General features: G+C 42.0%; 1 protein-coding gene across 1 annotated transcript in view; it reads left to right on the top strand.

Moving 5' to 3' along the window:
* The window catches only part of LOC310775855 (uncharacterized protein), a gene marked incomplete at its 5' end in the record, with an annotated part of 77253 nt that overhangs the window by 56961 nt on the left and 7843 nt on the right, over window positions 1-12449 (top strand). The window contains 5 exons of the mRNA XM_083635981.1: window positions 2134-2184; window positions 2369-2419; window positions 2666-2716; window positions 3078-3128; window positions 3538-3579. Of these exons, the coding sequence (XP_083492107.1) occupies window positions 2134-2184; window positions 2369-2419; window positions 2666-2716; window positions 3078-3128; window positions 3538-3579 (246 nt within the window). The remainder of the gene's footprint in view (window positions 1-2133; window positions 2185-2368; window positions 2420-2665; window positions 2717-3077; window positions 3129-3537; window positions 3580-12449) is intronic.

Raw genomic sequence — 12449 nt, 5'->3', positions numbered from 1 at the left:
GCATTTCAATATACACAAAAGCCATATTATAGCATTACATTCAATAAAAGTTCATCATTTAATCCCTTAGGAGACAGTATCTGAAGTGAAAAAATCCAGTACGCTTCCCTTCTCTTCAAAATCAGGTCATGGTCTCCACCCCTAGGTGGCATTAGAACCTTCTCTATGCCACAAAAACGGAGGGAGGCCACGTCGTGCTTCTTAGTGTTAAAATGTAGTGCAACTGGGGAATCTTTATCTTGGCGTCGGATCGCACTCTTGTGTTCACAAATTCTTTGTTTGAGTTTTCTGGTGGTTTTTCCCAAGTAGGCAAGGCCACATGGACATTTTATCAAATAAACAACATGAGTAGACGCACAAGTTATGACACTCTTAACACGTTCACTGCCATTGACGAGATATCTCGGCTTACAGAATCCAACGGTTGACTGCCAAAGACGAGATATCTCGGCTTAAATATTTTTTTTTTTTTTTGACGGTGGGACGTGGATCCAACCCTTTTACGTCTTTTATACAAATATTGGAGGTATTGAATGTGTATAATCTATTTTACCGACCCACTGAGTGGCGACATATCTCTCCAGAGTAGGAAGAGGCGAGCCAAAACTGCAGGGAAAAGCGCGAGGAAGCCGTTCTGTAAAATGGATGGCGAAAACGCTTTCGCTTTCGCACTGACGCACAGCGGTGGCAACGGTGGGGGGTTCCAAGAATAGACTGGGTGCACACTTTGAAACACGCAGCATAAATAAGCGCAGAATCGCAAGAGCTTCATCAGAGCTCTCAACCGAAATGCCAAGAAACGAGCGAGCCCCATCCAGCGAGCCCCATCCAGACTGCCAGGCAGCAGCCAGGCAGCAGCAACTCGTTTGTGACAGACCCGCTGCAGAGCCAAGGAGGGCGGAGGAGAACGCCCACGGAGGGAGGAGTTTGAAGCAGAGAGGGGTTTCCTGCTGTTATGGAGGAAATTACTGTTCAAAACTATTGTTTAGATGTCTGACGTCTTACTGATGCCAAAAATGAATGGTTAAAGTGACTGTTCTATCGAATTTCACAAAAAGCCGTTTATCTCAGAATAAATTTTCTGACGCTGAAACCATGCTGTATTCAACTGCTAATGCTTACATAACTACTAACTCTACAAACTAACTCTTTTAGACAGAGAAAGCACACATTCTATTAGTTCTTTTGAGATATTGTGTATTCACAAAATCCTAACAGAAACGAATCCTCGGCTCTTGAAAGATGAGCCAGAATCCTCAAAAAAAACCTTGGCAGAAGCTAACTACAGTATTGAAAAATGGCTGGCAGTGAATGTGTTAATAAAGATTTTTTTCCCATTCTGTGGGTGACAGAAGTGTGATGTTTTTGCTGTGTTGTTGCATTGAGCGCAAGATCCACATCGGTAATTTCCATTTTCCAAAGGGCTTAGAAGAGTTTGAATCTGGCTTTTGGGTTTGTTGTATGAGAAATTTGCATGAACCAAGTGATCTCTTAGATTGCGACCCCTTTTATAAACAAACAGGGGTGGATCCTAAATCAGGGTCAGATTTTAGTATATGCCAGTGTTTAAAAAAAACTGATCTAACCAGGTGACTACGAGGTGAATATGTAGTTATACATGTGGTTGAATAAAGTTTGTTCTTTTTTTGACTCTTGTTTAGGAGATCAGGCAGAGGTTTTTCTAAAGCCGAGTTGTATGCCTGTTCAACCCAGTCTGTGGGGTAACCCCTTGCAAGAAATTTCGATTTCATATCCGATGCTTTTTCAATATAATCTTGTGTAGTCTGACATAGTCTCCTCAGTCTGAAGAACTGACTTTTGGGCAAACCATCGATGAACCTATAATACTTAAGCAACCTGGGAAGATACTTATTTTTTATGGGGTTAAAGATAAAGTTTTTCTCAAAAGAACCCATGTACAAATTAGCATAATTAGGGGCACAAATTGAACCCATGCTTGTCCCTGAGATCTGCTGAAAAAAGTCATTATCAAAGTTAAAATAGTTATATTTCATCACAAAAGTGGCAAGGTCAACAATGAATTGATTAGGAGGGTTTTCTGCATCTCGATTCTACAGTCTACAGTCTGAGAAATATACATTTATCATGTCTTCTTCATTTCATGTCTTGCAGCCTCAGGACCCCCAGCTGGAGCGTCTGGTGGAAGAACCCACATGTTGGAAGGTAGGTGAAGTAACAAGAAGTGAAAATCAGTTGTGAGGAAGAAAGAAACATCGACCATAACCCCTAAATTCTGTCTATGGTCCTTTCTGTGCTGCACTCCCTCTCTCTGCCCCCCCCCCTCTTTCTCTGTCTGTGGTCTGAGAAATATACATTCATCATGTCTTCTTCATTTCATGTCTTGCAGCCTCAGGACCCCCAGCTGGAGCGTCTGGTGGAAGAACCCACACGTTGGAAGGTAGGTGAAGTAACAAGAAGTGAAAATCAGTTGTGAGGAAGAAAGAAACATCGACCCTAACCCCTAAATTCTGTCTATGGTCCTTTCTGTGCTGCACTCCCTCTCTCTGCCCCCCCCCCCTCATTCTCTGTCTGTGGTCCTTTCTGTGCTGTACTCCCTCTCTCTGCCCCCCCCCCCCCCCCATTTCTCTGTCTGTGGTCTGAGAAATATACATTTATCATGTCTTCTTCATTTCATGTCTTGCAGCCTCAGGACCCCCGGCTGGAGCGTCTGGTGGAAGAACCCACACGTTGGAAGGTAGGTGAAGTAATGGGAAGTGAAAATCAGTTGTGAGGAAGAAAGAAACATCGACCCTATAACCCCTCAATTCTGTCTATGGTCCTTTCTGTGCTGCACTCCCTCTCTCTGCCCCCCCCCCCCCCCCCTCTTTCTCTGTCTGTGGTCCTTTCTGTGCTGCACTCCCTCTCTCTGCCCCCCCCCCCTCTTTCTCTGTCTGTGGTCCTTTCTGTGCTGCACTCCCTCTCTCTGCCCCCCCCCCCTCTTTCTCTGTCTGTGGTCCTTTCTGTGCTGTACTCCCTCTCTCTGCCCCCCCCTATTTATCTGTCTGTGGTCTGAGAAATATACATTTATCATGTCTTCTTCATTTCATGTCTTGCAGCCTCAGGACCCCCGGCTGGAGCGTCTGGTGGAAGAACCCACACGTTGGAAGGTAGGTGAAGTAATGGGAAGTGAAAATCAGTTCTGAGGAACAAAGAAACATCGACCCTAACCCCTAAATTCTGTCTATGGTCCTTTCTGTGCTGCACTCCCTCTCTCTGGCCCCCTCTCTCTCTGTCTGTGGTCCTTTCTGTGCTGCACTCCCTCTCTCTGCCCCCCTCTCTTTCTCTGTCTGTGGTACTTTCTGTGCTGCACTCCCTCTCTCTGCCCCCCTCTCTTTATCTGTCTGTGGTCCTGAAGACTACTTTTATCATTATGAGAACCAACTTGAATTTTAAATCTTGGCCAGTCCTCTGTGATAGAGAATGAAGTAGATGTTCCTGATGAGGTTACTGTAGTAAGAAGTCCGTCATCAAATTATGTCAGCGCTATTCAACATTTCTCTCTCTGTATTTCTGCAGCCAAAGCGACCATCAAATTGGGACCTGATTAAGTTAAAGTTGGTGAGTGGATTTCTTTTTTTGTGAACATTGGAAACTGCAGATAGCAGTTGCAGTGTTTTTGAATTTGAAGTTATTTATAATTGACAGCTCCTGCCTGGAAATTATCTGTTTCTTCAGCTGAACATATAGGCCTAGACCTGTCAGAAAACCAAGGCTGGTATTGTGTTGTGTCCCTGTACCTATTTTCTGATTCCTGTCACTGCATGAGGAATACAGAAGTATAGTATGTCTACAGTCTGAGAAGTGAGGTTTCATTCCAAATTTCAATCAGAAGGTCGCCATATTCGCATAACCTGATCAGCCTGTGACGTCAGTCAAGTTTAAGTATGACATCAGTTATGACGTCAGTTCATCCTAGTACATATAGCGAGGGTTCTATGTCACCTCCCTCTCTGGTGGATCATAGCAGCAGCTTGCCTCACAGTTGTTCATCATCTCCTCTGAAGCCGTCCTCTGAAGCTGTTGTTTCGCTATTCTATCCTCCCATTCTCCTATCGTTTGCCGCTTCCATCCTGTTCTTAAATCGCCATTAATCCGTGGGTTCACTCAGCATTGACTTTCACTCTCAGCACGTCTGGATTGGGAGATGAGCAGAATGGAAGATTCGGGCAGGAGGAAATAGAGCATTTCCTGGACGGAGACGAGGATTTTTAACGATGATTAGGGCTGTGCAATACAATCGATACGGCAATATCGTGATATTTTGCCTGACGATATTGTATCGCTATTTGGACGCCAAGTATCGATATTAAAAAAATAAAAATAAATTGCAGGCCATGCCATGCCAGGCCACCGGGCATCTCCATCTGATGATTCCCACCCCTAATCGATACTGTATCTATATTTCCCATGTTTTTGCACAGCCGTGTGGTCAGTGACACAATAAGAATACTTTTTATGTCAGTGCGTTCAGTAACACACTCAACACTCAGTAGTTTTGATTCAATTTCTCCACTAAGTTATCAGTATAAAGTGATGTACATATTATTACACTACCTGGGTGGTACACAGTGTGTTTGTTGTATCTTTAGCTCTATTATTTAATTTTGAGTAAATTGTCTAGAGTATTGCAATATATCGCAATACGTATTGTATCGCAATGTATCGTGATACAATCGTATCGCGACCCATGTATCGTGATACGTATCGTATCGTGAGGTCCTTGCAAATACCCAGCCCTAACGATGATAGCCTACTCTGTTCCTGCTCGTGGATTTTGGCATTTGTTTGTTTCTGCGGCTGAGAGGCTCTCTACTTAGTCGACAGACCCGGGCGCAACGGCCCAGGCTGCGTCTCAGATCGTAACGAGGAGACTCACTGAAGAAGGGCCAGAGAGGCAGGAGGCGCGTCACTGTGAAGGCCGAGGGAGGACTGAAAAGGAAGCGAGGGCACCCGCGGACGCGCAAGGGCCTGCGAGGAAAGGAAACCTTCCAGAGTTCCTTTCGAGTGCAAAGGAAGCAAGCCGCACACCGCCCATCAATTTACTAATATCGCCTCGGTTCGGGTTGGACTTTACAGGCCTGTCAAACAGCAATAAAAGACAAAAAACAAGCAGCAAATGTATTTATGATAGTGCATGAACAATCTCTGCGAACCGAACAGGTTCTATTCCAGCCTATAAGTAAAGAAAGATTCTGGCGAGCCTACATTAAATGTCTCTTTGCATCCAATCATGTGAAATTAAATATCTTGACAAAAAAGCAAAAAAATCATGCTAAGAATCAGTTCCCTACTCGCGACAAGCCAGACGAGACGAGACGAGACGTGCAGTCAGTCAAACTTTTAAAAGTATAGCCTATTTTCTGATGACGGTCTATTGACAACGACAACACTTAGGTTATTAAAAGCGACTGCAGCTGGTTGACACGCGGGCATCCAACTCGCATTCAGAACGGTCTTAATAGCCTACTTCTCATCATGGGGATGTTTGGTATTTATTTATTTATTTATTTATTTATTTATTTATTTATTTATTTATTTATTTATTTATGGCACGGGCAATTAAAACATTTCATAAAATAAAAAAATAAAAAGTACAAACAAAGCAGCACAAGGCTGTTAGACCGAAAAGGTGTAGGCTGAAGCTATAGCTTATAGCGCCTACCCTTCTTACTTAACACTTTGAGTGCCACGGCCCTTGGGCAAAAGGTTGCTTGCTGTGCCACATAGGCCGCAATGCATTTTAAAACAGTCATATAATTTCTTTAATAATTACTATGTAAACACTGAACACGCACAAATAACGATGAGACTCTCTTCTATCACCTGCAAAAAAAAGTTTATTGATCCCATTTTCCGTTCTTTAGTTATGAGCCGGAGAAGATAGCTTGATTGAACCAAAAACAGCCCTTTTTTTCTACGAGCTGAGATAATGAGCGTTTTGTGAAATTAAACATTTCAAGCACATCACTGACTCTGAAGCTAATTTTCTGATGCCTGGGTCTGTCTGGGTGAAGTGTATGCTGCTCTGCGTGCTCTGCGTGCCCCCCCCCCCCCCCTCAACTGCACACGCCTCCTCCTGGGTGTGTCTTGTGGCTCTCTGCTGAGTTTGCTGTGCACACACAGTGAAGGGTGCGCGACATCGAGCTTTTTGGTTCCGCGTGTGTTTGTCACGGGCTCCCACGCTTCCAGTTGAGAATAATAAGGCTGATTATGCGTATGTGCTGTCGCAGCGGACACGGAGGTGCTCAGTTGTGACAGCGGATGCAGCTGCTGCGGGCACAGCTGGCGTTTGGCTTCATGCATGTCGATGCATACGGACGGATGCGATGCGATTTCCTTTTTCCCCAGCGACTTCTTCTGTGTGTTTGGCTCCACTTTCTCTTATCAGGAGAGTGCTGTCGCCACCTAATGGGTTTGTAAAATAGGTTATAGACCTACAATAGCTACAATATTGTAAGAGGCGATGTAAGAAGCTTAGATCGACACCCCCCCGTCAAAAAAACAATTTGGAGTTACTGACGCCATTTGGCGTCGCTGGCAGCCTACGGTAAATTTCTAATGACGCCATATGGCGTCGCTGGCACTCAATGTGTTAAGGGTCCCACACAACTCCTCTACAGTATGTATGTTCCTGATGAAAAACAGCTTTATTGTTGGTTTCTGACACAAGAAAAACACCATGGTGCAGTCCTCTCTTTGGGTTCAGTCTTTTTTAAATGGCTCATTGAATTGTTTTCAGTATTTTGTCCTGTTCTGAGAGCAGCGACTTCCCTCTGTGGAGTAGTCTCTTAGAACAGACGAGTTGGCTTCCGCAATTTTCAAATGCTTCCGTCATACCGTCTGTACTTCGTAGGGGAGAATCATGCACCAACCGGAATGGGAAGTAGAAAGGCGGGTCTTACGCTCATTAGTCCAATCAGAATCCAATATGCCGCATTTTTCGTGGACCCACGTGTCGTGATTGGTCGGATTCTGTCGAACTTCTTTCCTGTCTGAAGGTTTTTTTCCCAACTTCCTTGTGCATGTTCTGGGGGTGTAACGTACAGACTGTATATAGCTGCATTCGCCGGATGTAGATGAGACAGTCTGTTTTAAGAGACTATCTGTGGAGGGGCTGAAGCGTAAGAGATCCCTTCTACAATAAATACATACAGTTCTTCTATGAGGCGTGTGCACTGACAGAATTATCTGGTGTTGTGTGTTATCGGGACGTGTGGCAGCCCGGACATCTCCTGGCACGTTGCCAGATACAATGTGTTTCCGTACGCGTGTACAGAGATGTACAGGACAGAAATGTCACTTTATGTCCGGTGGTGTGGCTGTACGCGTGTACAGAGATGCACAGGACAGAAATGTCACTTTATGTCCGGTGGTGTGGCTGTACGCGTGTACAGAGATGCACAGGACAGAAATGTCACTTTATGTCTGGTGGTGTGGCTGTACGCGTGTACAGAGATGTACAGGACAGAAATGTCACAAATAACGATGAGACTCTCTTCTATCACCTGCAAAAAAAAGTTTATTGATCCCATTTTCGTTCTTTAGTTATGAGCCGGAGAAGATAGCTTGATTTGACCAAAAACAGCCCTTTTTTTCTACGAGCTGAGATAATGAGCCTTTTGTGAAATTAAACATTTCAAGCACATCACTGACTCTGAAGCTAATTTTCTGATGTCTGGGTCTGTCTGGGTGAAGTGTATGCTGCTCTGCGTGCTCTGCGTGCCCCCCCCCCCCCCCCCCTCAACTGCACACGCCTCCTCCTGGGTGTGTCTTATGTGTCTGGTGGCTCTCTGCTGCTGCACACACAGTGAGGTGCGCGACATCCAGCTTTTTGGTTCCGCGTGTGTTTGTCACGGGCCACAATGCTTCCAGTTGAGAATAATAAGGCTGATTATGCGAATGTGCTGTCGCAGCGACACGGAGGTGCTCAGTTGTGACAGCGGATGCAGCTGCTGCGGGCACAGCTGGCGTTTGGCTTCATGCATGTCGATGCATACGAACGGATGCGATGCGATTTCCTTTTTCCCCAGCGACTTCTTCTGTGTGTTTGGCTCCACTTTCTCTTATCAGGAGAGTGCTGTCGCCACCTAATGGGGTTTGTAAAATAGGTTATAGACCTCCAATAGCTACAATATTGTAAGAGGCGATGTAAGAAGCTTAGATCGACACCCCCCCGTCAAAAAAACAATTTGGAGTTACTGACGCCATTTGGCGTCGCTGGCAGCCTACGGTAAATTTCTAATGACGCCATATGGCGTCGCTGGCACTCAATGTGTTAAACAAGCTATACAAACAGAAAAATGATTATCGAATAATCAATTATAAACAAAACAGAGACAATAATTCTCAAATTCAAATAATTACAAAATTGATAATTACACTGCATATACATTGCATTACCCGTATATATATATATACACCGGTACATATATACATAGGCTATCTCAATAATTATTATCATTATAATCATTATTATAATCACAATAATCACTATAATAATTATATTGCTATTGTTTGCTTTACTGTTAACTGAGGGGCAGAGATAAGAGCGCTAACGAGAGCTGCTGCTCGTTAAATGGCAAATCAACTGAGGTCATAGTGGGATTTCTATGCTGAAACGACTTTGATATTAGTAGGCTAAATTAATGGACATCATAATATGCTTTCAACCATCAGAGGGATGGTGCAATGACTTCTATCATCAATGCCCATTAATAACAATAATAATAATACTATTAATAAGAATAATATATATAAATAATTATAATGATGATAATAAAATAATAATAATAAATATAGCCGCAAGCGGCAATGGCAGGGGTTCAAGCCTTGCGCAAATTGAACACCTAATAGTCCTTGAGGCAGATTTGTAGAGCACGTTCAGGTGAACATGTGGAAAAAAGTTGCTTGAAAATTGGAGAAACAGCCTGGGAGTTACAAACGGTGTGAAGTTACGGCATATTGTGTTAGGCCACGCCCACTTTTAACATCTGGGGCACCCCCTTCTGGTCAAATTGCGAAATAGCATGTCAGAAATGCCATTCCAGATGAGGCTGAGAAGTTTGCAACCGATTATGCCAGGCCCGTAGCTACCATTGAGGACACCGAGGTCATGACCTCGGTATTTTCCACACCAAATTTTTTTTTTTTTTTTTTTTTTAAATAGCCCCGGTCCCCAGATCTATTAATCTGTCATTGATGTTTTAATGCGACAGTTGATCGGAAATGCAACAATTTGCTTCCTCTCTGTGTGCTATAGAAGGAAGAGAGATAACTCACAACATTCAGATTTTGCACTGAGGCTAGATTGGGGCTAGACTTTGGGGACAGTTCTATTGAAGTGAATGGGTAAGTAACTCCCCTGTAAGTGATGTTTGTGTAGATGGGCCATTGTATTTAATTGAGCAGTATTCTGCCATGTGACCTGTATGCAGAATATAAATTAGATCATATAGTAGGGTCATCTGTGGCACTTCCGTGACCGTGGAGAGCGAAGGTCCGTTTCTTAATGGATTTGTCATCTAGGAGGGTTAATAAACAAATTTAGCCGGGGTGTATTTTTAAAAAAGGCGGGGAAAATATTTGAGAGACCAAAATCCAAAATGTCTGCCGTGGAAATGAACTTTTTAATGGTTTGACCTACAATGATGCACAATACATGGTTTCAGAGCTTATTCTGGTCAAGGAATACATATTTGGTGTTTATATAATGATTTGACTTATTTTTTACCTTCAAATCCAAGATGGCTGCCAATTTTGAGCTCTAAAAGGCAGTTTTTTCAAAATCGTCATAGAGCCTTCATATTAGGCTTGAATGACAGGTCTTCTCATGATGAGTTGAATAATATACAGTATAAGTACACAGAAGTAATCTCTGAGGTCATTAAAGTCAATGTTTGTGTGTAAACAACAGTTGCTGATTTGCGGTTTCCCATTAAATAGGGTAGGCTACTGAGAATATGGTGTTCAGTTCATCCCATCACATTTTCATAATGAACCAAAAACAATTTTGCACTATAGCCTAACATAAAATAATATTCTGTATGCAAAGCTAGCAAGGTTAGTTGCTTGAGCTGAATTTAAAGGTCAACTCAAAACAAACAATGAAATTAACTTTGAAATTAAAACTGAATCCTAGGCTACTAAATTTCATCAGCACACAGTAAAGGAAACTTGTCTTTGAACTCAGCTGACTGTCTAGTCCTAATCCCTGTTGTGCAATGTCCCTTTTCAGTGAAGTTTTAGTTTTTGTTAAGAGTATGGGTTTTTAATCTTGACCTTGTTGGTAGGCAACGGCCCTTTTTCAGTCAAGCATTTTCAGATTAGCTCAGTCAGTCTGTGAAGCAGTCAGTGTCAGCACTTGCGCGAGCTCGCTTTTTCTCTAACTAATGTTAACATTACACACTTTAAGACACTTTGTTTGAGGATATAAAAGGAGGTACGGTGGTGTAGTGGTAAGCACTATCGCCTCACAGCTAATCTGAATATATAATAAAATAAAAAGAAAACTTTGTTTGAGGATATCAACGTTATTCACTAGTCTAAAGATAGTTCTACCATCAAGAACATATAAAACAAAAGCAAAAACAATTTTTATTTGCAGAAGTCATCATTGATATTTGGTGTTAGCTAACGTTAGGTAACGTTATTATTTTTAGCTAAAGTTAATGTTATCTGTCTCCACACTTCTGTCAACTGACATATGCATTTGCTTTTGAAAATAAACAGCGTATAACAGCAATATAATATAACAGTAATATAATAGCGAGTTGCTTTCCCTCCCAATGAAAGACAAAGCAATAAATCAAGGCAAATGGGACAGCTTACAATTAAAAGCCCAAGACTGGTCAGGACTTGATAAATTTGATGATGTTTACACCACCACCTCCTGGGAAGATGGGGCAACCAATCGGTACATGCATTCGTCATGTTATATTTCTATTTAATCTTCAGTTATGCTTAAGCAACCCAGGCTGTTTATTTTCAAAAGCAAATGCATATGTCAGTTGACAGAAGTGTGGAGACAGATAACATTAACTTTAGCTAAAAATAATAACGTTACCTAACGTTAGCTAACACCAAATATCAATGATGACTTCTGCAAATAAAAATAGTTTTTGCTTTTGTTTTATATGTTCTTGATGGTAGAACTATCTTTAGACTAGTGAATAACGTTGATATCCTCAAACAAAGTGTCTTAAAGTGTGTAATGTTAACATTAGTTAGAGAAAAAGCGAGCTCGCGCAAGTGCTGACACTGACTGCTTCACAGACTGACTGAGCTAATCTGAAAATGCTTGACTGAAAAAGGGCCGTTGCCTACCAACAAGGTCAAGATTAAAAGTCCATACTCTTAACAAAAACTAAAACTTCACTGAAAAGGGACATTGCACAACAGGGATTAGGACTAGACAGTCAGCTGAGTTCAAAGACAAGTTTCGTTTACTGTGTGCTGATGAAATTTAGTAGCCTAGGATTCAGTTTTAATTTCAAAGTTAATTTCATTGTTTGTTTTGAGTTGACCTTTAAATTCAGCTCAAGCAACTAACCTTGCTAGCTTTGCATACAGAATACTATTTTATGTTAGGCTATAGTGCAAAATTGTTTTTGGTTCATTATGAAAATGTGATGGGATGAACTGGACACCATATTCTCAGTAGCCTACCCTATTTAATGGGAAACCGCAAATCAGCAACTGTTGTTTACACACAAACATTGACTTTATTGACCTCAGAGATTACTTCTGTGTACTTATACTGTATATTATTCAACTCATCATGAGAAGACCTGTCATTCAAGCCTAATATGAAGGCTCTATGATGATTTTGAAAAAACAGCCTCAAAATTGGCAGCCATCTTGGATTTGAAGGTCAAAAATAGGTCAAATCATTATATAAACAACAAATATGTATTCCTTGACCAGAATAAGCTCTGAAACCATGTATTGTGCATCATTGTAGGTCAAAGCATTAAAAAGTTAATTTCCACAGCAGCCATTTTGGATTTTGGCCTCTCAAATATTTTCCCCGCCTTTTTTAAAAATACACCCCGGCTAAATTTGTTTATTAACCCTCCTAGATGACAAATCCATTGAGAAACGGACCTTCGCTCTCCACGGTCACGGAAGTGCCACAGATGACCCTACTAATATGGGGAGACATTTATTTTTTGGATCATTTTAAAGCAACAGCACAGTAAAGAGGATATTAATCTAACATGATGTATGTAGTTCTTTATAGATCTAGCCTCTTTATTTGCTCTCAAAGTGCACCAGATTGAAGCATTTGACTTTAAAATGGACAATTTTTTTTACTGGGCCCCCCACACAGCGCTAAAATGACCTCGGTATTTGTCTAACTCTGGCTACGGGCCTGTTTACAGCTATTACATGCTTACACCATAGACCCCGCCCACTTTCACCAATGATGA

Source organism: Poromitra crassiceps (genome assembly GCF_964638095.1).
Source record: "Poromitra crassiceps genome assembly, chromosome: 4".
Classification (NCBI taxonomy): Eukaryota; Metazoa; Chordata; class Actinopteri; order Beryciformes; family Melamphaidae; genus Poromitra; species Poromitra crassiceps.
The sequence above is the reverse complement of the archived record's forward strand: the minus strand, read 5'-3'. Positions and strand labels throughout refer to the sequence as shown.